Genomic DNA, 27,975 nt, shown 5'->3' with positions numbered 1-27,975 from the left:
ACAACGCCGAGCCGAGCCACGGGCTTCACGCCGTTCTTTCTAGTCTATGGGGCCGAGGCCATCTTGCCCACAGACTTAGAATACGGTTCCCCGAGGACGAGGGCCTATGCTGACCAAAGCAACCAAGCTAACCGAGAAGACTCGCTGGACCAGCTGGAAGAGGCTCGGGACAAGGCCTTACTACACTCGGCGCGGTACCAGCAGTCCCTGCGACGCTACCACGCCCGAGGGGTCCGGTCCCGAGACCTCCAGGTGGGCGACCTGGTGCTTCGGCTGCGACAAGAAGCCCGAGGGCGGCACAAGCTCACGCACCCCTAGGAAGGGCCGCTTGTCATCGCCAAAGTTCTGAAGCCCGGAGCAAACGAACTGGCCGACAGTCAAGGCGAGGTCTGCACCAACACTTCGAACGTCTAACAACTACGTCGCCTCTACCCTTAAGATGCTTTCAAGTTGTTCGCTTACCTCGCCCCCACGCAAGTTAGTCATCTAGGAAGGGTCAGCCTTGCCTCGGCAGAGCCCGACCCTCCCTCGGGGGCTAAAAAGGGGGGAACCCCTCTGCGTCAAAATTTTCAATCGAAAAGGCTTTTGCGTCCCCCCGGCTATGTCGGAAGCAGGACCCCAAGGAGCGAACGCAGGTGCATGTAAGTGGCAGGGCTGACTGAGCCGAGGGACTCCTATGCCTCTGGGTTACGGACACCTCACTCGTCACCCACCACGAAAAGTGACTCCTACTTGGGGAAGCCACCCTGCTACTGACAGGCGGGGCCGGACACGCAAAACGAAAAGGAAAGGAGCACGACTTTATGCAACGGTAATAAAGTGTTCAGGCCTCAGCGGCCACAGAAAGACACACGTGCATCCAACAGAAACCGCTCCGACAGAGTTAGGTGTCGCCTGGGGAAGGAGTTGCGCCTTCGGCTTCGTCCCCGCCCTCGACAAAGTCTATCCCGGCTTTGGACGACGGCGCAGGCGGGAGGATCTCTGCCTCGAAGGTGGTCGCCAGCACTGCGCTCGGACCCGCGGCGGCCGCATCGAGCCTCTGGACTTCTGCCAGGGCGGCTTCATCTTCGTCAGGAAGGCAATACCCCTCGCTGACCCGCTCCAGGTCCATGACGTAGTGGGAAGCGAGCACGGCGAAGGCCCGCCTGACGCCGTGGTGTAGCGCCTCGCGGAGTCTGCCACGCACATGATCGCCCAAGGCCTGCAGGCGACTTTGAGGGAAGCTTCCTGAGGGGACGTCGCCGAAGCCAAGGACCCGGCAGAAGTCTGAGACGGCCTCGGACATGGCCGCGTGGTCGGCCTCCCTCTGCTCGGCCGCCCCGGCAAGCACCTCGGCAAGCGCCTTGGCGGACTCATCAAGGGCGGACTCGAGCTCTGTGAACAGCCAGAATGAAAGATCTCAAACACAAGCGGAGGAAACAAGCTGAAATGAAAACCGAAAATGGCCAGGGCGTACCTCCGGCTTGGGCACGCTGCTCCGAGGCCGCGACCTGGGCTACGGCTAGGTCGGCTGCAAGGGCTCCAGCCCGGCTTTCGGCCTCGGCGGCCCGGCCCCGAGATTGGTCCCGCTCATTGATGATCTAGTCGAACTCCGACTGCTGCCGTCGCACTTCTGCGCGAGCCGCTGCCGCCTCTGCGCGTGCCGCTGCCGCCTCGGTCCTCAGATCGGTGCAGAGCAACCGAAGGTCCGCCACCTTGGCGCCCTGCTGAGAAAGGCGCGCAGTAGCCCCGGCGAGCGAGGTCCTCAGGGATCGCAGCGAGCCCCAGACGTCGACCTTGTGGCGGATGAACGACGACTTGGCGGCGCTCAGATCCGTCAGATCCTGAGGGAAGGAAGCGGGGCGTCACAAAAGACGCCTTGGTCACAAAAAAAAGGTATGCCTGAAACCGTTACCTGGAGGATTTTGGGGACGTCCCTGCAGAAAACCTCCAGCGACGACCGGAGCGACCCCACCGTTGCTTCGGCACACTCGCGGAGCTCGTCCCAGGACTGCTCCTCCTGCTCATCGTCGAGGACGAAGAAGGGATCCGAGGCCCCACGGGTCTAGAACCGGAGCAACTTGCGCCGACCCTCGGAGCTCCGCCGCACAGCGACAAGGCCACCGCTCGGCGGGACGGATCGCGTCTCCACGCCCCCCTCCTCCGAGGCACCGAGCGCCGACGCCTCGGCCATCTCAGCGTCGGCAGCAACCGGTCGCTCCCCGACTGGGACGACAGCGTCTTCAGTAGCAACAGGTGCCAGCACCGCCAGCACGTCCGATGAGGCCGGGGCCACGTCCGCGTCAGCCGCCTCCTCTAGCACGATGGCCGCCTCGGCAGAAGAGCCGGCCTCGGGAACTCGCTCCACGGCGACTGGTGCCGCCTGAGCCCCCTGCTGTGGAGCGCCTTGCGAGAAGGTCAGCTGAACGGCAAGGCCCGGAGCGGCGCCGGCTGCGGAAGCCGACGCCGTCTTAAGGGCCTTTCGGGGAGCCAGATCGGTCAGGCCATGGCTTCGCTTGCTGAGGAGGAAAGAAAAATCGCGGTCGGGACATACGAATGAAAGGCCAGGACGAAGACGTTCCAAGATACTTACCCGCTCCGGGCCATGATCAACCGTGCCTGAGGGGAGGTCTCTCAGATCTTGACCCCCGAAGGCGCCGCCGAGGTCCGCTTCGCCGGCAGCTTCGGCACCACCCTTGCTTTGGGCGCTTTGGACGCCCGGGAGACGGACTGCCCAGGCACTGCCACGACGACCTGAGGGTCGCTCTCCTGCGCTGTCGACGTGGGCGACGGCTCTCGGGGAACAGACGCCTCGGCCTGGCTCCCCGAGGTCACCTCAGCTCCCCCAGCCGAGGGGTCAAGTACCCTCTCGGTCTGCCCCCGCTCTTCGGGCCGGGACCTCGGCGTCCCGACTCCGGGGACTGACGGCATCAGCCCACTCGGGGGCTGGCTTGACGGCTCCTGGCCTAACCTCAAGCTAGGGCTAGAGCCGAGGCGGGCAGCCATGTCGTCTTCCTCGTCATCATCTTCATCATCGTCGTCGTCATCAGGCGTTTCCGGCGACGGCTCCCTCGGGAGCCCCTCCCTCTCCTGCCGACGACAGAGCTTTTCCAAGGTGTCTCAAGCCCACATCCGCTCGTGGGCCCGGGCCTTCTCCACGTCCTTCTTTTTCTTCTTCTCCTCCACGGCAACCCGCCGCGCTGCTCGGTCCACCGCATCCTGCGGGACCCGTGGCAGGGAAGGCTTGTGCCACCCTACCTCCTGGAGATGGATGGAAATCCCGACCGTAAGAACCAGGGGCAACCCGGTGCAAGAAGAAGGAAGGAGCGGACACTCACCAGAGTCACGCACCCTTGGTCAGGGCGCATCAAGGGCTGGGAGAAGGCGCTGGTGTCCGGTTTCCCCAACGCGACGGCCACCCGCCCGTGGAGAACGTCGAAGGGAAGAGGATCCGAGGACATCCGCGAGCCCTCCAAGTCAGCCTCCGGCATCATCTCCCAAAGCGGCAACCGTCGCTCCGCCAAGGGAAGCACCCTCCGGCGGTGGATGGCGGCAATCACTCCCGCGGCGGTGAGTCCCCCTTTCCGCAACGCCTCCAAGGCCTTGAGAAGGGGTTCGAGGTTCTTCTGTCTTTCGTGCGGGGTCCCGTGGCGCCAAGCATCGGCGGCGACGGTGACCACTCGCTGGGAAAACGGCGGGAGCAACTCGTCGTCATTCCAGAGGTAGAACCACCGGCGCTGCCACCCTTTATTCGAGGACGCAAGGATGGCGGGAATGTACAGCGATGCTCGCGACTGCCTCAGCTGGAGGATGCAGCCGCCGGCCCGCACCGCCGCGCGGACCTTTCTCTCCCTCGTCGGCAAAGCAAAAAGCTCCGCGAAAAAGAGATGAGTCCACAAGTCCCAGTGGGGGGCGATCCCCAAGTACCCCTCGCACACCGCTACGAAGATGGCGGCCTACGAGATGGAGTTGGGGCTGAGGTTGTGCAACTCCACCCCATAGTGGTGCAGGATCGCCTGCATAAAGCGGCTCACCGGCACACCGAATCCCCGCTCGTGGAAGGAGACGAAGCTCACGACGTACCCCGGCGGCGGGGACGGAGCGGCTCCGCTCACAGGGGGAATCCACTCCGGCCGCCTCTCATCAGAGAGAGGGCGAAGTAAACCCTCAGCCACAAGATCCTCCAGATCACCCGCCGTAACCGTGGAGAGAGGCCATGGATCGCGCGGCGAGATGATGGTCACCCGGTCGGCCATCACCGAGCAAAAGGGATGGCGGCGGAAAGAACTGGGGAAGCGGTTTCCTTTTCTCTGGCTAAACCTCTCGGGTTGCGAAAACCTAAGGGGGAGGCGAGAAGCGGAGCAAAGAACCGTCACCAGACCCTCCTCCGAGTATATAAGGGCCAAGACGAGACCCATTCAACGTTCCGTCCGGACCCGCCGCGGGATTCAAAAAACCTAAGGCGAAACAGCCGTTCCTCGAACGGCTCGCGCACGCGCAACGGCCGCCCCGCGTACCGCACGCCCCGTCGCATTAACTCCGCGGCGGGAAAGGCGACGCCTCTAGCGGGGGAAGCGAGCGACGTTTCGCCTTCGCCATAATGACCGCGTCGAAAAAGGTACGCCACGTTGTTCAGATTCCGCATCCTTTTCCTTTTCCTCTTTCTCTCTCTTACAACAGGGACCGGGAAAGGGGGATACCCCGAAAAGGATCCTTCCTCGTGAAGGAACCAGGCTCCGAGCCTCCCTACTGATCAGAGGTTCAAAGGCTGGCCCCTCGGAGGGGTTCAACAGCCGCCTCAGAGCACGTGGGCTCCACACCCACTACTGGTCAGAGGTTCGAAGGCCGGCCCCTCGGAAGGGTTCAACGGCTGCCTCAGGCCACTCGGGCTCCGCGCCCACTACTGATCAGGGGTTCGAAGGCTGGCCCCCGAAGGGTTCACAGTCGCCTCAGACACAGAGCGAGGGACGACCATGGGTACGTTCGATACATAACCAAGGCTCGGGCTACGCTCCCGAGGTACCCTAGGACATTTCCAAGACCAGCGGGAACGATCTTGTAACGGAATCCCATCAGAGGGAGGCATCGAGCCCTCGGACCCCGTCGATAGGGGACCGGGTCCGGCAGATCACCCGCAGGTACTTTTGGGCGCGCCTCTGGGCCTCTAGCCGACCCCTAGCAAATGGGGCACGGACGTCCGCTCGGATTACCCACCAGTAGCTCACCGGAGACAGCATGTTCGGCGCCCACCGAGGGCAACATGGCGCTTTCCCCCCTCCTCCTTGTGGAAAGGCGACACAGGGGCGTATGTAAAAAAGTCGAGTATGTCCCTGATCGTCCTCTCGCCCTGCGCAGAGGCTCGGGGGCTGCTCTCGCAAACCCGACTCCGGCCAATCCGTTGACAGCGTCAACGTACCAGCCCGAGAACTTGGAACCCGACCGTGCACCCGGGCTACGGCCAGCTCGCATGAGGGAACGACCAGACCAGCCGAAGCATTACGCAAGGCATTAAGACCTCGGAGGAGTCAAACCACTCCTCCGAGGCCTCGGGGGCTACACCCGGCGGGTGCGCTCGCGCGCACCCACCGGAACAAAATGCAACCGAGAAAGGCTGGTCCCCTTGCAAAAAAGTGCGACAAAAGCCTCCAAGCGAGTGTTAACACTCCCTTCGAGGCTCGGGGGCTACTGTTAGGGACCGTAATTAGGGGTACCCTCAAGGCTCCTAATTCTCAGCTGGTAACCCCCATCAGCACAAAGCTGCAAAGGCCTTATGGGTGCGATTAAGTCAGGGATCGGTCCATTCGAGGGACTCGATCACGCCTCGCCCGAGCCTAGCCTCGGGCAAGGGCAGCCGACCCCGGAGGATCTCCGTCTCGCCCGAGGCCCCCCTCCAACGGCGAACATACTTCTGGCTTGCCCAAGGCCCTGTCTTCGCCATGAAGCAACCCTGACCAAATCGCCGCATCGACCGACCAAAGCGCAGGAGCATTTAATGCAAAGGTGGCCTGACACCTTTATCCTGACACGCGCCCTTCAGTCAACAGAACCGAAGTGACCGCAGTCACTTTGCCGCTCCACTGACCGACCTGACAGAAGGACAGCGCCGCCTGCACTGCACCGGCTGCAGTGCCACTTGACAGAGTGAGGCTGACAGGCAGTCAGGCCCGACCTCAGGCGTCATAGGAAACTCCGCTCCGCCCGACCCAGGGCTCGGACTCGGGCTAAGCCCCGGAAGACGGCGAACTCCGCTCCGCCCGACCTAGGGCTCGGACTCGGGCTAAGCCCCAGAAGACGACGAACTCCGCTCCGCCCAACCCAGGGCTCGGACTTGGGCTAAGCCCCGGAAGACGACGAACTCCGCTCCGCCCGACCCAGGGCACAGACTTAGGCTCAGCCCCGGAAGACGACGAACTCCGCTTCGCCCGACCCCAGGGCTCGGACTCCGCCCTGGCCTCAGCCGGCGGTCTCCGCCTCGCCCGACCCGTGGGCTCGGACTCGACCCCGGCCACGGAAGACAGACTCGACCTCGACCTCGGAGGAGCCTCCACATGGCCCAGCCTAGGGCGCAGGCCAGCCACGTCGACGGGAGGCGCCATCATTACCCTACCCCAAGCTGACTCAGGCTACGGGAAACAAGACCGGCGTCCCATCTGGCTCGCTCCGCCAGATAGGCAATGATGGCTCCCCACACGCTCCCTGACGACAGCGGCTCTCCGCCCCCTTACGGAAGCAAGAGGACGTCAGCAAGGACTCGACAGCTCCGGCAGCTGTCCTTCCGCCAGGCTCCAGCGCTCCTCCGACGGCCACGACATCACACCAACCGGGCGCCAAAACCTCTCCAGCCGCCACGATGGCGTGTACTTAGGGCGCTAGCTCTCCTCCGCTAGACACGTAGCACTCTGCTACACCCCCCATTGTACACCTGGATCCTCTCCTTACGCCTATAAAAGGAAGGACCAGGGCCCTCTTAGAGAAGGTTGGCCGCGCGGGGACGAGGACGAGACAGGCGCTCGCTTGAAGCCGCTCGCTCCCTCTCCCGCGTGGACGCTTGTAACCCCCTACTGCAAGCGCACCCGACCTGGGCGCGGGACGAACACGAAGGCCGCGGGATTTCCACCTCTCTCACGCCGGTCTCCGGCCACCTCACTTACCCCCTTCGCGCTCGGCCTCGCGTCGACCCATCTGGGCTGGGGCACGCGGCGACATTCACTCGTCGGCCCAGGGACCCCCCGGTCTCGAAACGCTGACAGTGAGTGGACTGATTAGTTTCTTTGCATAGTACGTGTTAGCAGGCACTTTGTTCTCCTTTGGAAGCATGTCTGCGACAATACTCAAGAACGCATCGAAGCCAGCATCAGACAGACCATATCTAGCTTTTAACATCAACAACTTTAACACAGACCGGAGCGTCGTGAACTCTTTGGTACAACCCTTAGACTCGTCGTACAAAGGCTCTTCTGCTGCCTTCTTCAGGGACTCCATACCTTTCATGAAGAACATTGATGGATCTGTATGACGACGCAACATTGCCTCTAACAACTCTGCATCTTCCTCGTCCATAACATTTGGCAGAACATGGGTTCTTTCACGTTCATTTCCTCCAGCGTAACCATGATCAGTAACATTTGGCACTACATGTTCGCTCTGTGGAAGAGGTTGTTGTGTCTCGTGAACGAACTAAAAGCTGTCGTCGATGTTCGCAGGGTTTCCAGCTGTATAAGGCGAAGAGCTACCCTCTCCATGCTTTGTCCAAATTATGTAATCCTTCACAAATCCTCGGCATACCAGATGAGATATGATTTGTTCTGTGTCATCAAATACAATAGCATTTTTGCAGTCCATGCATGGACAATATATGTGCTTTATCTTTGTTCTCCAAGCATGGTTCGTAGCGACAACAATAAACCTATGAACCTCAGATATGTATGATGGATCTAGCCTTGATAAGTTATACATCCAGGATATCCTCTCCATCATCACCTGTAAAAAAAGTAACATAAAACACACAAGAACACAAATTGGCAAGAGAAACATATACCAATATTTCCTAACAACTAAATATATCATGGATAAAGAAAATTGGCAAAAGAAACATGAACAACCTTTCTTAGCGACCTTCTTCCAAAAAATAAAGATCAAAACCTCCCCCTTGTATTTTGTGAAATCTAGCCTTCCAATGAAACCCTAGATCCAAAATGTTGGGCTGCGCGCAAGCTACACAGTTTTTTTGGGAAGGATGAAGGGGTATTTATACAACAAAGGTCATAGGCGGTTGGATTAGGCAACCTAACTACTTTATCTCTAACACATGGTGAAACCCTAGATCCAAAATGTGGCTAAAATGGAGGAAAATGAACAAAATTTGGCAAAAAAACATAAGCCAAACTTTCCTAGCAACTAATAAACAAAAAATCTTAATACCCAAACCTACCTCTAACACATGGTGAAAGCCTAGTTCCAAAATGTAGTTAAAATTGAGCAAAAATGAACAATAATTGGCAATTGAAACATAATTAAACCAACCTTTCATAACAATTAATAAAAACAATCTTAATTACCAAACCTATCATCCTCCCTCTCCATACAACACATTCACCATTCATTAAGCAACTAAATATGTGTCATGGATAAACTGATTTGAGAACTAAACATGAAAAAGGAGAGGGAATAGACAAAATCTAACCATCTTAAGCAACCTCATTTGAGGAAATAGAGAAAATAACCTAGCTATACTCTTCTCTCTCACATGTAAAACCCTAGATCCAAAATGTGGCTAAAATTGAGCAAGAATGAACAAAAATTAACAAAGAAACATAAACCAACATTTCTTATTCACCTTCTTCCAAAAAATGAAGACCAAAACCTCCCCCCCTGTATTTTGTGAAATCTGGACCTCTAAAATCGCCTCCAATGGAAGTTGGCTGCGAGCTACAGCTCCTGTCTGGGAAGAAGAGTGGTATTTATAACACATAGTTCACTAGCGGTTGGCTTGAAAAACCGCCAGTGGAAACCTATTTCCACTGGCGGTTATCTTAACACAACCGCCAGTGGCGGTTGGTGTAACAAAACCACCAGTGGAAATTAGATTTTCACTGGCGGTTGTGTTAAGAGAACCGCCAGTGGAAATAGGTTTCCACTGACGGTTCCCAAGGCGGGCCTACCTGGTTTTTTTACTGGCGCGCAGTAACTGAAACCGCCAGTGATAATTTATGGATGTCGCAGGCTTTGAGCTCTTTTCTACTAGTGTAATTGTGATTTCTAAGTTATGGTGTGTGATATCCTGACCCATAGGATGGTGATATACTGGTACAAGGGTTAATAGAATTAATAGAGTAACCATATACCAACAAGGTGCATCATCTTTTCAAAAGCCTATCTCGAAAGAAACTCCAAGTTAAGCATGCTTGGCTTGCAGCAATTTGGGATGAGTGACCGACCGATAAGTTTTCTCGAGTGCGCATGAGTGAGGACAAAGTGCGTACAAAAGACTCGTGTTGATCTGTGTGGACAATATATGATCTCACATAGCTGTCAGAAGTAAGTACCGTCGATCCATGAGTAGATGAAGTGTTACATGGTGTGTATTATAAGGTTATTAGTTGTTTTTAGATCTATTTTTTTCTTGTTGTCTTTTGATAATTGATATATTTATAATTTCTATCATGCAGTGAATATTTAATTTTTGTGTTAAAGTATTTTCCATGGAACCCTAAATGAAAAACGCGGATCCACAGGAATAGGTATGAAGATAAGTTTGTTCTCGTTAAACTAAACAATACGAGAATGGGAGAATATGTTTGAAAGGATGGGGGCGAAGACGGAGCTAGTCGCCAGCCCCGTTGCCATCCCTAGAGTTCGCGACGAGATCGAAGTGGTCTGGTCTGGTGTGGAAAACTGCTGCGCTGCGCGTTACTTTGCATTGACTCGGACAACGGCAACGGCCGGATTACGTGGGCCTTTGCCATAAATGGCCCCTTTCTGATGTTCGGGCTGTGGCCCATGGTTTTCTGCTAAGTGGCCCAATCTCACCAGCACCACGCGCGCGCAAACACACAGTTACCAAAAAAGTGTGTGTCCCCAAAAAAATGTGAAGGAGATACTGTATCTTCCTCTCTCCACACTAAACAGAATACACGGAGGACATACCTATTCTGTGTATAGTTTTAGTTTCAAGAATGGCCAGCGAAGTTAGAACCTAACTATTGAATCCTTCTGGTCAAACTAACCAAGGTGTCCAAGCAGTCATGTCCATGTATGCTCGACCATAGCAGTTCATCTTATTGTCTGCTGCTGCTCCTAACAGAAATGTCATATTCCTGGTACTTCAATGGCGAAAACGATGTATCATGTGCTACGTACCTACTAGTATCAGTACAAGGTGAGATCTTTGATCTTTCTAGTAGACAATGATATTACAAGGTGAGAGGTCCTCCATATCCTGGAGAGAGAATTATTTCCTTGGCTCTAAAAAAGGTTTGGCTTGCTTTATTGACATATTTTTTATAGAAATTTCGCACTAATTTATTTGTTTTTTCACCCAGGGACAAACGACCCGCGATTTCAGCTTTAAGTCGACACCGTTAAATACGAGTCATATAGATAGATAGCTTTCACGTCAAGTAAATACGTTTAAACATAAAAGGATAAAAAAGTAAGCTGGAAGAGTGAAGTATGCGGACTATCTGCTGCGCATCGACGAACCTAGACAAAAGAAAACGTCAATCGCAGGCAGGTCCTCCACCGACCCGTCCAGCCGCGTCTGACTATCTTTTGTCAACCTAATATTAAAACGAGAAGGTGAAGGCGATGGAGATAATTGATTTTTTTGCCACTCATAATGTTGTCTTCTCGTTATAATTATCACTATGTCTATAAATTGTGGGTCCAGTCAGAAAACCTATAAACTATGGAAGAGCTAGTGATGGCCAAACGGGCGGCCCGGCCCGTCACTGGCACGACGAGGCACGACACGGTTAGGGCACGACCCGTTTAGCCCGTTTAATAGTTGTGCCGTGCCGGCACGGCACTAGTGCCTAAGACCAGACCCAAACACGACACTAAGCCTTCTTAGCCGTGCCGTGTCGGTACGGTGGGCCCGACCGGCCCGTAGTGCCAGGGTCGGCCCGAGCACTACGCCACAACAATACAATTAAAGCATATTAAAATATATAATATTAAGTTGTTTAGTTACAGGCACATCAACTGAAATAAGATGAAACTAGCTAAATAAAATCAGTCTTCGACATGTAGTAGAGTAGATTAGGGTTTAGGGTTCAAACACAGACCACAAGTAAAGATCACAAATTAAGCACTTATCAGTGCCTAAACATGCTTTTGAGATAATCAAGTCTAAACGTGATTTTGAGATAATCGGGCCGTGCCCGTGCCGGCCCACTGTGCTTGACACTCGGCCCAGGCACGACACTAGCCATCGAGCTGTGTCGGCACGGACCCAGCTCCAACCGTGTCGTGCCGTGTCGTGCCTGGGCACTATGAGCCGTGCTGTGCTCCGGACCGGCTCGATTAGCCCGGCACTGTTGGTCATCTATAGGAAGGGCCAGCACAAGCTGGAAATATTTTACGCGCCTGTCGACGTACGGCGTAATGGCGGGCGCGCACCGGTGGGACGCCGACGGGACGACGGACTGGAACCACCAGCCGCTGCTCGATCTCGCGCTTCTCGGCGGTTGACCCGTTCGCGCGCCCGCGCTGATCTCGACGCGGTGGAGGGGGGGAGCGAGTGGACGATCTGTCATCCGTCGGCGTCCGCTCCAGGGGAGCCTGAACGGCTAGCGGCGACTTGACATGAACGTGAGAAGAAACACAGAGAGCTAACTGACAGAACGTCTGTCTGTCTGAGACCGCGCTGCGTGTTGCGACGCTGGCTTCGATCAGCCCTCTGAAGTCTGAACCCCTCGCCGTGCCGTGGTTTAGCTTGCAGCACGGGCGGTCAAGGACCTTGTCTCAGATGACCGGGTGCTGTGTCAACGAAAAACCGATCCATGGGACGGACAGGCGGGAGCAGTGATGGGAGGACGAGGACGACCCGTCGGCCGGCTTTACTAATCGGCCTGTCCGGACAAGGTTGAGTGCTGGAAATTCGAAAGCGAGATGGCTAGCTAGCATATGCATGGTCTCCTGTCGCCCCGTCGGTGTCCGTACCGGTAGTACTACGTAGTACTGAGTGCTCGTGCTCCAGCGCGGCGGTCCAGGGTTGCCCGTGCAAGTTCGGAGCTAGCACCCGTTGGAGACAGTTCATTGAGCTCTCTGTTTCCGTGCACGTGGTCGCTCTGCACTTCATTCGTGGTGGCCGTCTCGAACACGTTCGTGTGTTCAGAAAGAATAGAATCGCTGTTCGCTGGGTGCAGGGTTCCTAGCAGGATGCTAGGTGTTGGGAGCTTCAGGGAGCCCTCTCTTTGGTGCTGTATAAAAACGACAGGGACTAAATGCGGGCGCTTATCAGCCTGCCAAATTGCTCATGTGACGCTATCCTTCCGGCGGTTGAGCCGATGGGTAGAGTTATTAGGGCACAAAGACCTCGCGGTCGTCCTCTCTTCTGACATTCTCTGTCCACGCTCCACTTGGTCTTCTTTCTCTCTTTCTCCTCTAGCTCCTTATTCTGGGTGGACTGCAGGAAGACAGAAATGGTCACCTAACCCATCACTTCCCTCGAATTCACCTACACGCTCACTGCACACGAAGATGCACCACCGATGCATTCGTTCAACTATAAGACTACAATAGACTGCAGTCATCTCATTTGTCCCATCTTTGATTTGCTGAAGAACAATCCGTGGACTCACTCAGTCCACCAATCTATGGGCTGCATAACAGTAAAACATAAAATTTCCAACGGCTTAAGCTATCAGACATAAGACTTAAATCGTCGAAAATAGGCTATTTTTGATGGCTTAAGCATTATCTCTAATGATAAGTGTGTCCGTCAGTTCTAAAGGATCGAAAATAAGCTAATGTGGGACATAGACATATTTGGTCACCAACGCCAGCCCTGGTGGGGGTCGAGCAGTGCCCCCGACCAGGGCCTTCAGACCAGTAGAGCCTTATTATAAGTCAACAACACGACAACAACAAACAAGGAGAATTAGGCATAACCTATCAATCTTGATTTTTATATTCTAGTAGTACCTCGTAGTCTCAGGCTTAGCCGCCTAGGCTCTGAGCGTGCAGCGAGACAACGACGTCGTTTCATCTCTATCTCTCGCACAGTTGTAGACAGACAAGCGATCGACTGATCTAACAATTTGCATCCATTTAATCGCTGTTTGAAGTAACCTTTTGAGTCATCTAGACACATATATGTCACATTTTTCTGTGAGATATTAGGCAATATTTTAATTACTTTTATTTTATATGAGTAACTTTTTCAGATATATATAAATACTTTAATGACAATATATATACACACTATATTTATGTGTAATTATTATTATTATAAAGGGACTCCTTTATAAGTCTTGTAGTGGGCCTCTAAAATGCCAGGACCGGCACTGTTGGTCACACCTACTGACCTACCATCCATGTATTTGTTCAAGTATCGACTGCAGTCGTCACTACCGGAATCCGAGTCTTTGCCGAGTGTTGGATTCTTTGCCGAGTGCCTTTTGTCGGGCACTCGGCAAAGAAGGCTTTGCCGAGAGCCGCACTCGGTAAAGTCAGGCTCTCGGCAAAGAGCCCCTTTACCGAGTGCTGGACACTCGGGAGAGGACAGCACTCGGCAAAGACACGTTTGCCGAGTGTCAAACACTCGGCAAAGAAGGCTCTCGGCAAAGGGCCGTCATTGGCCGTCCCAAAGCTGACGGCCGTCAGTCTTTGCCGAGTGCCAACCGTCGGCTCTCGGCAAAGATGCTTCTTTGCCGAGTGCCGCGCAGCTGGCACTCGGCAAAGGAAGCTTTACCGAGTGTCTTATCCAGACACTCGACAAAGTATATTTTTATTTTTTTTGATTTTGTCTCCCAAACTTTTTGTGGTATGTTCCTACACTATGTAGACCTACATGTATCATTTGTGGACAATTATAACATAGTTTTCAATCGTTAGTAGATTTAGTTCGTTTTTTTGAAATTCTTCGGAAAATTCAAATCTGAACTGCAGGTCACTCGAAACTTGGAAAACCGTGCATGAAAAAATGATATTCATGTTACTTAGCATAAGTTACGACCGATTTCAGAAGCGTACCGGAAACTTCGAACAACATGCTCACTAAACATGGCCGTCAACTTGGCATGCACATGTTTAAAAATTGTATAAAACACAAATAAAGTCAGAAAATCATGAAACTTGTCCACGTGTCATGATATCATATGTAGAGGCTGTGATAAAAAATTTAGAATGTTTGGAGAAAGTTGTGAGATACTATGTGTAGAAACCTTCTAGATTCACATTGAAACTCTATGATTTCATGTGTAGTCCTCTTAGGTTTCTACAAATCATGAAAATTGTAGTTAGATGTTTGTAATGCATCTGGTATAACACATGCAATCTCTTATCTGTGCAGGGCCAATCTGGAGCGGCATCCAACAACCCTCCGGAAGGGTTCAGCCCAACGCAGCCCCGGTCAAACCGCCCACCTCCATGAGTGTTGTGTTTTCATTGTTTTAGACTTCAGAACTTATGTATAATACTTATGTCTATGTTTGATACTTATGTGAGACCTTGCGACGTTTGAGACTTATGTTTGTGTTTGATACTTGTGTTGAACACTTATGTTTGTGATGGATATTTATGTTTGTGGTGACGGTTTTATGTTTGTGTTGGCTATTTATGTCTGTGATGATATTTGTGATGTATATATGTGATATATATGTGATATCTTATGTTTGTGTGGATGGAATACAAAAAACAAATAAAAAAGGTATATACTGGTCACTTTGCCGAGTGTTACACTCGGCAAAGAGGCGCTTTGCCGAGTGTCCAGGTCATAACACTCGGCAAAGAGCACAGACCTGGGCACCGGCTTAGGTTCTTTGCCGAGTGTTATGTCGCTGGCACTCGGCAAAGAGGTCGGCTTTGCCGAGTGCCAATTGGGACACTCGGCAAAGAGCCTGACATGGGGACCCTCCCTGGCGGGCTCTTTGCCGAGTGTCCCTACTGGCACTCGGCAAAGAAGGCGGCTTTGCCGAGTGCTGCCAGGAAGACACTCGGCAAAGATATCTTCGTTGCCGAGTGTCACCGTTGACACTCGGCAAAGCCGCCGTCTCCGTCAACCGGCGCCGTAACGGTCGCTTTTCTTTGAGTGCTCCCTGACACTCGGCAAAGATATTTGCCGAGTGCCCGAGAAAAAGTACTCGGCAAATAAGTCTTTGCCGATGCACTGTTTGCCGAGCCTTCTTTGCCGAGTGTTACACTCGGCAAAGCCTTTGCCGAGTGTTTTTAAGGCTTCGCCGAGTGCTTCAGACACTCGGCGAAGCTATTGATTCCGGTAGTGCGTCTCATTTGTCCCATCTTGATTTGCTGAAGAACAATCCATGGACTCACTCACTTCACGAATCTATGGGCTACATGGAAGTGGTGTGGTATATATGCATGAAATACGTCAATATTTACACTAGCGATTCAATATTTTTGCTAGCGATTCTCGCTTCCGTCAACGTAAAAGAAACAACCGTTTTAATATTTACACTAGCGATTCTCGCTTCAACGTGAAACCAATGGCATATTGGCACGGGAGGACATCAGCCACACACGTTTTGTAGCATTTTCTTACATTTTCACGGTAAAGACGGGAATGGATTTGGACGATGGAGATCAAAAAAGATATTAAAAGACTCATTAAAGATCTATAATATAATGCAAGAGTCCAAGACATAAGATAACATCGAATAAACAATGAACAAAAGACGGTGGCATTCGAGCGTCGAACCATACATACATACACATCGTGACTATACTTTTCACTAGAGGCAGGAAACTATACAGTGGGAATGTCGAAACAAACATATGAGGATAGGGCATCGATCGTGACTGTCAGACCATTGACCTAGATAGTGTAGAGCTAGATGGAGACACTGTTCACCCTGGGTGGACCTAGGACAAAATGAGAGTAAGGGCATACTTATAATGTTGGGCACCAAAATAACAGAGCAGGGGCATCTAAGTGCTGTTGAGCAGGGGAATTTATGGTGAAATTTTATACTTTACTACTTGCAAAAGAGAATTGAGCGGGGGCCTAGGCTCTCACTGGGACTAACGTAGGTCCGCCCTTGATGTTCACTAGAGGGCTCATTGGTTAGTGTGAAGGACGATGAGGTATCAAATCCTAGACTATAGTATAACAAAGGTTGTCACACCTAGTCTGATCATGTCTGAAAGCTCACAGGAAAGCTATTTGCAGGGCATTAGGCTATGGAGACTATAGTCCGACGAGCGTTAGACCGTGGAGACTATAGTCCGACGAGCGTCAGACTACAATGCGCCGGACCAATGCGCAACTAGCCGTTGGGTTGTAATGGCTAGAACAAACAACTAGGACACATTGCACAATCCGAAGATGTCATACCATAATATATGGTCTAATAGTAGGTCATCAGACTGTCCGACGCTATGCAGATGGCTGTCAACTTTTTCTAATAATGGCTAGTCTTAGCTTTAGAGGCTATACATAGGACAACAAGTCATTTGAGGGTGTGAGAGCCGACGAAGATACCAAGTAAGTTTAGACACATACACAATAGCTCTAGACATACAATTTATTAAGGAATCACTAATGACTAGAATAGGTACTTTGTAAATTATTTAGGTTAGTTGGATCGTTATCATTAGAGCTTGCTCTAGATTTATGTCTAGTGATTAGAAGTGAGGTTAGGCACACCGCTTACCAGTTGACACTTGTGCGCGTATTGTACCGTATTGGATCACGATCTAATGTATCAGATGATTTGATTATACGCTCGCACCTAGCGACTGCTTGTATAGGAGTCGTTGGCATCCATAGAGTTACTTAACTGGGAAATTGGCTCTCACATGAGCATTTCATTGCGTGGGGCTTCAATAAAAATTAGGGAAAAGTTTGTGGGTTTCTAGATATTTTGGGGACAATGGGATATTGGCACGGAATATAGCTCTAAATAGCTTTTTAAAGCTGTCGTAGAGAACCCCCATCCACCCACACACACCGCACTCCACACCCCACCACCACCACAGTGCTAATTTGAAGTTTGGGACGCACCTCTCGTATAAGACACAGAAGCATCGTCATTGCGACTACAAAAGTTTCTATAAAAAAAGGCCTCCCATCGTCGCTTTACTCCGCTACCTTACATAGGTGGTTGTTAGTTTCCATCCGGCACTTGATGGGGGATGTGCTGCACTCTCAGCCCGGCGCTGCCGACGTGGCCGTCTGGCCCGGCGAGCTCGACGAGCAGCTCATAACCGAGCTCCTCAGCGACGACAGCCTCCTCCTCGGAGCCCTGCAGCAGGCCCCCGCCGGCGACTCGGAGCACTGCTGCTCGAGTGACCCAGGCGGCGCGTCATCTGCTCCCGCGCCGTGCATCAGTGGCGACGGCGGCACCGCGACCGAGCAGGAGCTGCTGCTTCCGCAGCCGGAGGCGGTAAGCAGGGCCCTGTGCTCGGTGTACACCGGCCCGACGATCCGCGACATCGAGAAAGCGCTGTCAGCGTCCAAGCCGTACCCCTGGAGCAGGAGCCGCTACAGCCCAATGCATCTGTAGGTGCATATGCATCTGATCTGAATCTGATCCGTGCATGGGCTGAGCAAAATCTTGATGGGAGCTAGCTAGAAGCCTGACGGCCGGCGGCATGGGTTTTTGTTGGAAATTGAAGTGGCAGGTTGGGAGCGGTGAGCCGAGCGCCGGAGAAGTACACGACGAAGGTGAAGAGCTGTGACGGCAAGACGCCGAGCGACGGGTACAAGTGGAGGAAGTACGGGCAGAAGTCCATCAAGAACAACCCCCATCCCAGGTGCATGATTGACGACTCTAGCTCATCTACTTCTGATAATATATACTACGTTCTTTATTAAATTTGGCAGCTAATATTTTCTCCTCCTGGCTTATATGCATATACTAGAACAATTTTCGAATAAAATTTGCTCGTTATTGTTCCTGGCATATATGGATTGGATAGCAAATAGATTCGGAGTCTTTTATGCGTGATATCGCAGGAAGGGTGCTTACATATGCGCGCGCTACGGTGCTAGCTACATAGGTCGCTTCGCTTGTACTACGTACTATACATCTAGATTTTATCGACTTAGCATGGTCATCGATGCAACCATGCAATATGCATGCGAGTTTAATTTGAACAATGCCGCCGCAGCCCGCAAGTAACTACATGCAGTTTGTCGCCATGCAAGTATGATCAGTATTAGAAGTGCTAGCTCATGCATATGCATCTAAGCTTCTTTTGCATCTTATTTATCTCGAAACAAAGCCAAAGAGTGGAAGTGCACTAGCTTAGTAGAAAAAAGTTCTAAGACTACAGTAATGTCTAATTTTTTTATAAATTGATCATGATGAAATATCATGTCATAGAAGTCCCACCCTACCAAGTAGTTCCGCTCCTGCAACCGTGAAGCATGCATCCTCCTCCATCTGCACTCCTTAGCTTATTGTCACTACCCTTGGTCCCTTGCAATACCCTCTCTACCTAGATTCATTGTAAAGAGCTGCAATTTCAAACTCATTTAGGATTATGTATTGCCATATTGTCCTCTTAAAATGTATCACCATCGTCAAGTGTAACCAATAGCAATGGTATAGGGTTATCAGAGTTATTAACATTCACAACAATTCACTACCAACTTTAGCAATAACAAGCAGTTCATCTTGCACATTGGAGTTAGAATCGTAACCAGAAGGCTCATACTTTGATGAGGTGTATGCCTCATCATCAACAGTCTTGGTAGTGGTGGGTAGACATAGTAAAAATTTAGGTATGACGAAGTCATAAGATCACAAGTATGATGCAAAATAAAAGGATTCACAAACATAATGTAACTTGCTATAAATTGGTTAACATAGACCATATGTATAGATAACACATGTTAAACTCAAGTAATAAAGAAGTATGCATGGCCAAATCGAGATGTGGCATGTACCATACTTGCCCTATCGAGCACTCCACCCTTGAACCCCTAAATCAAGGTATGGCACGCACCATATATATACCTTTCCCTCCCAAGCCATCTACCCTTGAACCCATGTCTCTTCATTATCACTAAAAGATTTTCCTTCTTTGAATGTCTTTGGCTCTTTGCATTCCTTTACTCCTTTATCCCAACTTATTCACTTGTACTAGAAGATATCTCAGGCGCATAGAATGGCCAACTCCAAGATCAGCAGATGCATTCTTATCAACACTGGTATATGAATACTATATTGACTTAGTAGATTGGCAAGTCTATTGTTGGCTAAGTTACTGCCATGTCATATATATGTCCTTCTAATGCCAAATAGCAGTGCATGTCAATTGCATTCCTCTATTGTAAGTAAGAAGTTGGATTGGAATAAGTAGACATGTTCTTGTTCTAAAATGTTAAGGACAAGCCATGACGGTTCTCATACTTTGTCACCTCTTTTGTATCAAACTAAGAGATAGTTGAGATTAGCTGTATATAAAACTAGTTGGAAACATATGGTTTTGTAGTACACATACCTATCATCATAGCAAATCTCATAATAAATTGGAACATGTAGAACAATTTTGCAAATAGAGTTATAAACCATCCTAAAATTAGGTTAAGAAAAATAGGAAATCCATGCACAACAGCAAATCCATGATGACATCAAGGCAAACAAATTTATGGTTTTGACAACATCAACTAAATCATACATATAATAGATACGAAAAATACCTTTCAAAGGCATATGCTAGTCTAATAAACTTTGATGCTTGTAGACACTTTCTTTCAATTAGTGACATCATATTCACCCTTTCCTCGACAAAAATGCACTAGTGGCACCCTAAGGAGTCTAACTAAGCTAGGGTTCATGCAGTGCCCACAAACCCTAGGCCGAGCCGGTTTAAGCTAAAAGGCCAATGGCACCATGTGTCATTCCAAAATGCCATTTTTCTCGGTGGACACGAAGAAATAACCATGGTTTTATAAGAGTTGGCTTCTAGTAATTTTTTATGTTTGTAGTATAAGCTGTCTTACTCCACCTATATTTGGTGCACCTAAACAAAATTTGTAAAAAAGGAAAAAAGGGCTTTATTTGGGTGGCTAGACAACCACGGCAGCATATAATTAATAACCCTATATATAGAGCCTGACTTTTTCTCGCTGATGGAGTGTACTTTGTGCTGCCGGCTGAAAGTGCTCCTTTGATTACAGGAGGGTTTCCTATCCTTTTAGCTTAATTGGTTTTCATGAAGCATCACTACTATATATATTCCATGGGATTATTTCATTCTTTTGTGTGTTGATTCCATATAACTTCTAACATCCACCTATAACTCTTGAAAAATTCCTATGCACGAAGTACGAGAGGTTAAGTGTTGATGCTAGTAACTATATTATTCCTACGTTTTTCTTATTTCTATATTCTTTTAATTCATGTAGTTCAAAGGAGTCCTTATTAATTCAGAGCAACAATCTCGTGGATTATTAGTTGTACCAATATGCCTTTGCTAGCAGCAAAGATCTAAGTAGGGATTTTTTTTTTATAAAAAAAGATGTGAGAGTACGGAGTTATATATAATCATCTCGCCATTCTGTCATTCTGTGGCGCCACTGTGTAAAGAAAGTGCAAACTTACGTAATACAGTAGAGCTAATTAAAAGAAAGGTGGGGCCTGCCAAGACCTGCTTGCTTGTCACATGTTTATTAAATTGTTCAGAGAAACGACAGGCCTGCTGATAGCGACGTGTACCGCCTAGAATCAGAGACAATATTTCCAGCAATTATATATAGCCCCTCCTTGTCACTTGATCATTCAACCCGTTGCATTGGGTCGACGATCCCAGGATATATACATATTTCATCCAACAATAAATAAAGATGTGCACGGCACGGCAACCACTAACAACCATCTGTACACACGTCTCTCATTAATTAACTGGCAACACAGAACACAGTTGCACACGCGCGCGCAGCTACAAAACTGTCATGCATGCATTATTCTAGTTTTTATCCTAATTAAGTCAAATATTGAAACGTATACCATTCATCGTCAGTTCCCTACAGATTGGTGAAACTAAAAGCTTAGAAATCTTAGGGGTGTTTGGTTTCTAGGGACTAATTTTTAGTCCCTACATTTTATTCCATTTTAGTTGTAAAATTACTAAATATAGAAACTAAAACTCTATTCTAATTTCTAAATTTGGCAATTTATAGTCTAAAATGGAATAAAATAATGGGACTAAACATTAGTCCCTACAAACCAAACACCCCCTTAGTATGCATGCATGCATGGTGGCATTATCACAATTCTCTACGCGTGGGCGCACATGTGTCTTTTCTATATATCACGCAGGAGCTACTACAAGTGCACGAGTTCCCGGTGCGGCGCGAAGAAGCATGTGGAGAAATCGCCGGACGACCCAGAGATGCTGTCGGTCACGTACGAGGGTGCACACCTGCACGGCCCGCAGCCGCTCTTCCCGCGCCGGCGGCAGTGGCTGCCGGTCGGCATGGGGGCGACGACGACGAAGCAACAGCAGCAGCAGGCCTGCAGTGCCTCCTCCCTGTCCCCAGCCGCGCTTGCGAGCGACGACGCGGGCGGCGGCTGGCCATCGAGCTCGCAGCAATTAGTCACAAGCAACGTCCAGGCGCGAGAGCCCACGGCTGCTGCTGCTGCGGGCGAAAGCGAAACGGTGCCGGGGCCTCAGACCGCCGGACACGCGGGTGACGCCGCGTCAACGCAGACGCACCTGCTGCTGCTGACCGCGGACTCGTGCGACGACGGCTCCACCGCCTCCATGCCGCCGCCGCGGCTGGCTGCTGCGACATTTCACTGTGACTCGCCGCCGGCGCCTACCACCTGGTCGTGCTCTGTGTTAGAATCTATACTGCCTAGGATCGATTCCTAAGTCCCTATAAAACCAATCCGTAACTGGAACTGGAAGTATAATCTTGATGACGAGTAGTTCTGATCTACTAAGAGGAATAGAGGAATACACACCTTTGTTGTTGCTATCTTCATACCGTCGCCCTGCAGAGAAGCAGCAGGCATCGGGATCCGTGCCGCCGTAGGTTGTTGCGTTTCCAAACACTCCGACGCCTAGGCGATGGGGGCCTCTGAGGACTAGGGTTTTGGGGCGAGGTACTAGCGTTAGTCTTTCCTGCGACCCCTTAGTCCTATATATATAGCGTCGTGTGTCTGGGGGCTCCAACCGAGGTTAGCGTGGGCCCTCCCGATCAAGGGCCCGATTAAAGGAACGATAGTTGGATTAAGCCCAATCCAGTCTCTATTGACCGGCTGTAGAGGACACACCCAACAATCTCCCCTTTGTTCTCTACATTCCTTGTACTCAACTTTTCTGGATTCCATCCCTCGACAAGTTTACACATAGAGACCAATGCGTGACAATAACCGATTAAGTATCATCGCACTCATTGACTACAACATGCTCTCCTGCTTCAGAACGAAAAGAGACTTCATTTGGTTGCAATCTGTAGCCCCTTTGATTCAAGATCATAGGTACTCCCTTAAACCCATGCCGGCTGCGTGCTTACTAAACACGCTGGGTGGAAGACCTTTTGTGAGCGGATCCGCTAGCATCTGCTATCTTCTGTTATGCTCATGTTTTATGATTTGATCCTGAATCTACTCCTTAACAACATAATACTAAAAGTCAATGAACTTGGCAGCGCCACATGACTTGCTGTTATAGGAGTACGTTACCGCTGGCTCATTATCGCAGTAAATTCTCAGTGGTCGCTCTATGCTATCAACCACTCTTAATCCGGGTACAAATTTCTTTATCTTTATTGCCTGCCCATTTGCCTCATGCATGGTTACAAACTCAGTGTGCATTGTCGACGATGCTCTCGCTGTCTGTTTGCAACTTTTATAAGAAATAACTCCCCCAGATATAGTAAATTTATACCTCGAAATAGGGAACTAGATCTTATGTTTGTTAGCATGAGGCTATTTTCGTACCTTGGAGGTACATTAGAGCCTTCTTAACTGCTTAACAGTGTTCTATGCTTGGGTTGATCTGATATCTCCCAAACATCCCGGTAGTAAATTCTAAGTCAGGGCGAATATATATTTGAGCATACAAAATGCTTCTGATAGTAGAAGCATATGGTACTGACTTTATCTGATCTTTCTGACACTGAATCTGGGGACACTGATGATTCCCAAACTTATCACCCTTGACTTTTGGCGCAGGCGCGGCCTTACACTGATGCATACTGTACTTCTTTAGTACTTTTCTATGTATGACTTCTGTGAGAGTTCTAATACTTCATTATGTCTATCTCTGTGAAATTCTATTTTAAAACATAAGAGGCTTCTCCTATGTCTTTTTATATCGAAGTTCGAGGAACAAAAACTTTCTGTTTCCGCCAGTAGATCTTTATCACTACTAGCTAAACATATGTCATCGACATACAGAACAAGGAAGATATACTTTATTTTTTTCTTTAGATTTTGCATAAATGCAATTGTCTTCCTCGTTATCCTCGAAACTAAACTTTCTGATAGTCTGATCAGACTTGACATACCACTATCTGGAGGAACGTTTTAATCCATAAATGGACCTCCTTAAGTGACATCTCTTGTTTTTCTTTTACTGCTCACAACAAAACCCTTTGGTTGTGTCATGAACACGTTTTTCTGTTAACTCTCCATTTAGTGATGTTGTCATTACATCCATCTGATGGAGCTCTGGATAAAAAATGGTCAACTAGTGCCATTATGATCCTGAATGAATCTTTTGTTGAGATAGGTGAGAAGGTTTCAAGGTAGTCAATGCCTTCTCACTATGTGAACGCCTTGGCCACATGTCCTTGTATTTTTTTTCTGTATTACCTTTGGAGCCACGCTTGGTCTTCTAGACCCACTAATTTGCGCTTCTCATATCTGTTTCATATTTAGTGGGATCACCTTCTGCATCGATGTTCTCACACATATAAATCTCATCGCTTTCTATGTCTACACTCGTGTAAACTCCATAATCATCAGGAATCGCAGATCGTCTAGACCTTTGAGACCTTCATAAACTTGTTTCTAGTTCTGGTTCGTTATGAGGCTCCTGCATTCGTGCGTCACTTGGCACAACACTACCACTCTCATGTGAGCTCTCCTATGCAACCAACTCAGAAGAGCCAGACTGTGCAGAAGGTGAATTGACTTACTCTGTGGTAGTTGCACTTGGTGATGCAATATTTGCAGCAGGGGTTTCACCTCGAGTCGTTACAACTGTTGGTGGAACCACAGCGGGTATCGAGAAGTATGGTTCTTCAACCATCGGAATTGGGACATACGTCCTCTTTTCCTGAAGGTCAACCTCTCTAAGTACCTTACTCCCCTTGATCATGTCATTTTCTAGGAAACTGGCATGTCTAGTTTCTATAAACTTGGTTTGTCTGCCTGGACAGCAGAATCTGTAACCCTTCGATCTCTCAGGGTAGCCAATAAAATGGTAGCTAGTGGTTCTCTCATCTAGCTTTTCCTGTCCAGGATTAAATATTCGAGCTTCTGCTGGACAACCCCATATGTTGAAGTAGTTGAGCGTGAGCTTTCTGCCAGTCAACAACTCATATGGAGTTTTAGCCACTGATTTACTAGGAACTTTGTTGAGTATTTGCATAGCGGTTTTTAAAGCCACCATCCATAAACCCAATGGTAAGTTAGAGTAACTAAGCATACTCATTACCATGTCCATCAGTGTTCTTCTTATGCCTTTAGGAAACCACATTCTGTTGCGGTTCACCAGGTGTTGAATACTGAGCTACAATACTGTTTTCACTTAGGAACCTCGCGAAAGGATCCTGGGACCTGTCCATACTCAGTATGGTGCCCACATTACTCCCCCACACGATTTGATATGACAATCTTTGTGTTCAAATCGTGTTGTTTTTCTACATCAGCCTTGAACTATTTAAACTTGTCTACATCTTATGATCTGTCCCTTAAAAAAAGGTAAATATAATCGCAGCGAGAGTAGTCATCTGTGAAGGTTATGAACAAGTCAAACCCATCTACTGTCCTAACTGGAAAATGACCTCATATATCTATATGAATAATTTCTAACACTCTCGTACTGTGCATGCAATCTCTGCATTGCTCTAAGTCTGTGAAGTCTAGGTGATGGAGAATCCGTCCCTTAACGAGACTTCTTTTCTCCCCCTCGAAATATGGCCCAAACGATAGTACCATAATTTCGACGAGGTTTCTCCATCACATTGTTTTCTTACTCCTGCCAATGTTGGCTGGTTTATTTTCTGGCGTATCTAGCACCACTGTGCGAAGATAAATAAAGCATGTCTCGTCAGATGACGAGACCAACATCTTTATTATCAAAACTGAATAACACAGTCTCTATCACCGAAGTGATGTTGGATGTGCTGATTGTCTAATCACGAAACTGAAGTTAAGTGTCTGCTTGCTTTCCGTTAACCACTGTAACTGTTTTCAGCCCTCTGGGAGCCTTAGGTTTGTACGGAATTACATTCTGTAGCATCTATTGCAGGAATTCTGAACACTTTCTATTGTATGCCCTGTCTTCTTGCAATAGAGGCAGATCTCAGGGGATCTGAGAAACAGTCTGATTATTGCATATAGAAAACATCGTGATCATGTTTGATCTTATTCTTGAACCTTTCTTAGAGGTCTTGTTCTGTTTGAGGATTCTTAGTTTGGGAAGATTGATAGAATCACTTATTTGACTTATCAACCTTTCCTCCTTCTAGACAAACTATGTCACGAGTTGATCTATATAGCACTTGTCCATTTAGACAAGTGTTTTACTGATCATGAAATGTCTCATATTCTGGAATAGCACCCTCAATAGGATCCTGGATGAGACTCTTATTATGATCAAGTACATTACACTTGGATCTTTTTCAGTTGACCTTATAGATGTTGTACTGCGCCATCTTAAGGTCATCCTAAGGTGAGCCTACTGTAGGCTTAATGGGTTTCTCAAAACACAGTGAGGAATCTATTTCATCCACTGTAGTTATCATTTCAATCTTTTCCCGCCATAAGTGACAATAAATACCACATAACGGTTTAATCTACCTTATCTGACCAACTAGTAGGCCAATATGTGCACTTTTGCAAAGTAAAACAGAAAATATTTAGGACGTCTGGAGTAAATACTGAAACATAGAACTTGCATGAATTAAATATTCGACGTTGGTCAAATAATAATCATGTCTGATCTACAAATTTTCTAGTTCTGAAATTCTAAACCATCGTTGGATGATCTAGAAAACTTAATTCTTGTATAAGATGTGGCAACAATATTCGACGTTGGTCAAAATATTCAATCACCACAAAAAAACTGAATTTCTATGCACTTAAAGAGAATTAATCCACGTAGGCTTCATAATAAACAATAATGCATAGAAAAACAAATAATAACCTGGTTCTAAAATTCTAAACCATCGTTGGATGATCTAAAAAAATATAGATATTTCTGTTCAAAATGTGGTAATAATATCTAACGTTGGTTAGAATATTCAATTACCGCAAATTTTCTGAATTCTATGCAATTCAAAATAATAATTAATCCACGTTGGTTTCATAATCCACTCAAAAAATTGCATAAAATAAAGTACCAAAGTACGCAGCGGAATAAAAATAGTCCATAAATATATCTGAAATTTTCTATAACTGGAAAAATATTTCTAAGATTTTTTCTGAATTTTCTGCTCTATTTTTCTAATTTCTTTTCTCTATTTCTAATTTCTGGAAATAGAAAACAAATTCCAGGAAAAATTGGAGGTCATTTCGGCCTGGTCGGCCCAGCCTGGACGTGGCCTTTCGGCCTACTGGATGAAGGGGCGCGCGCACTGGGCCGCAACCTGGGCCGAGGCCGCGTTTTTGGCCCACGCGGCCTCCCCCTCCCCTCCACTTGATCTCAGCCATCGGTGGCGATCCGATGGTCCAGATCTACCCGTGTACTGTAGCAAGCTCTATAAATGCCGTGGGTTTCGGAGAGGCTGTAAACCCTAGTCATTTTCTCAGCCGCCACAAAGACAGCCGCCTCCCTGGGATTTTTTTTTCTTTTCTTCTTCCTGGCCGACCGCACCTCCCACTTCTATTCCTGCCGGCCGCCAGGGAGATTCTCTCTTTCTTTTCTTTATCTCAATGATGTCTTGTCGTTGCATTTGGTCACGATGTGATCCTCAGTATGCTCTTTTCCTTCTTATCCAGTGAGGATTAGAGCAAGCCAGAGGCAGATTCTTTTCACTTTCGTGGTTCTATTCTTTTCTACTTTGTGCGTTCTCTAGCATCTGGCCGCTAGTTCCTGCAGCGCATGCAGTTCATTCGTTACACCACTGGCCGTACAGCCACATGAAGGCCATATGCCTCACGGTCTCACTTTCTGTTTTTTTTCTCTCTGCATCACTTGAACTCAGAGCCGAGAAAAAAAAAATACCGTGTTGCACGAGGCTATTTCTGGTTACACGATCCAGCCTCAAGTATTCGATCCCTCTCTTCTGTGTGAATGTATGTATGAGATGTGTCTTCTTGTAATTTATGGGATCGAGTACGGAGGTCTAAAACGTGGATCTGGTTCCCAACATTTTTCTGTGAATCCAGTCACTGGATTAAACTAACAGTGCTCTGTGCACTTCGACCGATCCGGATTTTAGGGTTAATTTAGTTAGGGTTGAGCCCTAACTGGATCTGCGTTTCTGTTACTTGACTCTGTTTCTTGGCCGTGGATCGTTGGATCCTGAGCCCTGTGCACCGTCTCTGTTGATGGTGTGCCGATTAGGGTTAGGTTGTAAACCCTAACCCTAAACAGTTGTGAGTGCTCTCTCTGGTTTGAGGCCGAGACACTGTCTCTTACATTGGCCAAACCTAAATCTTAGGGTAAGGGAAAACCCTAACC

General features: G+C 48.8%; 1 protein-coding gene across 1 annotated transcript; it reads left to right on the top strand.

Moving 5' to 3' along the window:
• The first annotated feature begins 17,145 nt into the window (after window positions 1-17,145).
• Window positions 17,146-27,338, top strand: LOC103636510 (WRKY transcription factor WRKY62). The gene is made up of 3 exons (XM_020542626.2): window positions 17,146-17,662; window positions 17,779-17,916; window positions 21,432-27,338. The coding sequence occupies exons 1-3, from the start codon at window positions 17,289-17,291 to the stop codon at window positions 21,985-21,987; spliced, it is 1,068 nt and encodes a 355-aa protein (XP_020398215.1). The 5' UTR covers window positions 17,146-17,288; the 3' UTR covers window positions 21,988-27,338.
• The last annotated feature ends 637 nt before the right edge of the window (window positions 27,339-27,975 follow it).

The sequence above is a fragment of the Zea mays genome, chromosome 8 (genome assembly GCF_902167145.1).
Source record: "Zea mays cultivar B73 chromosome 8, Zm-B73-REFERENCE-NAM-5.0, whole genome shotgun sequence".
NCBI lineage: Eukaryota > Viridiplantae > Streptophyta > Magnoliopsida > Poales > Poaceae > Zea > Zea mays.
This window is presented reverse-complemented; position numbering and strand designations above follow the sequence as displayed.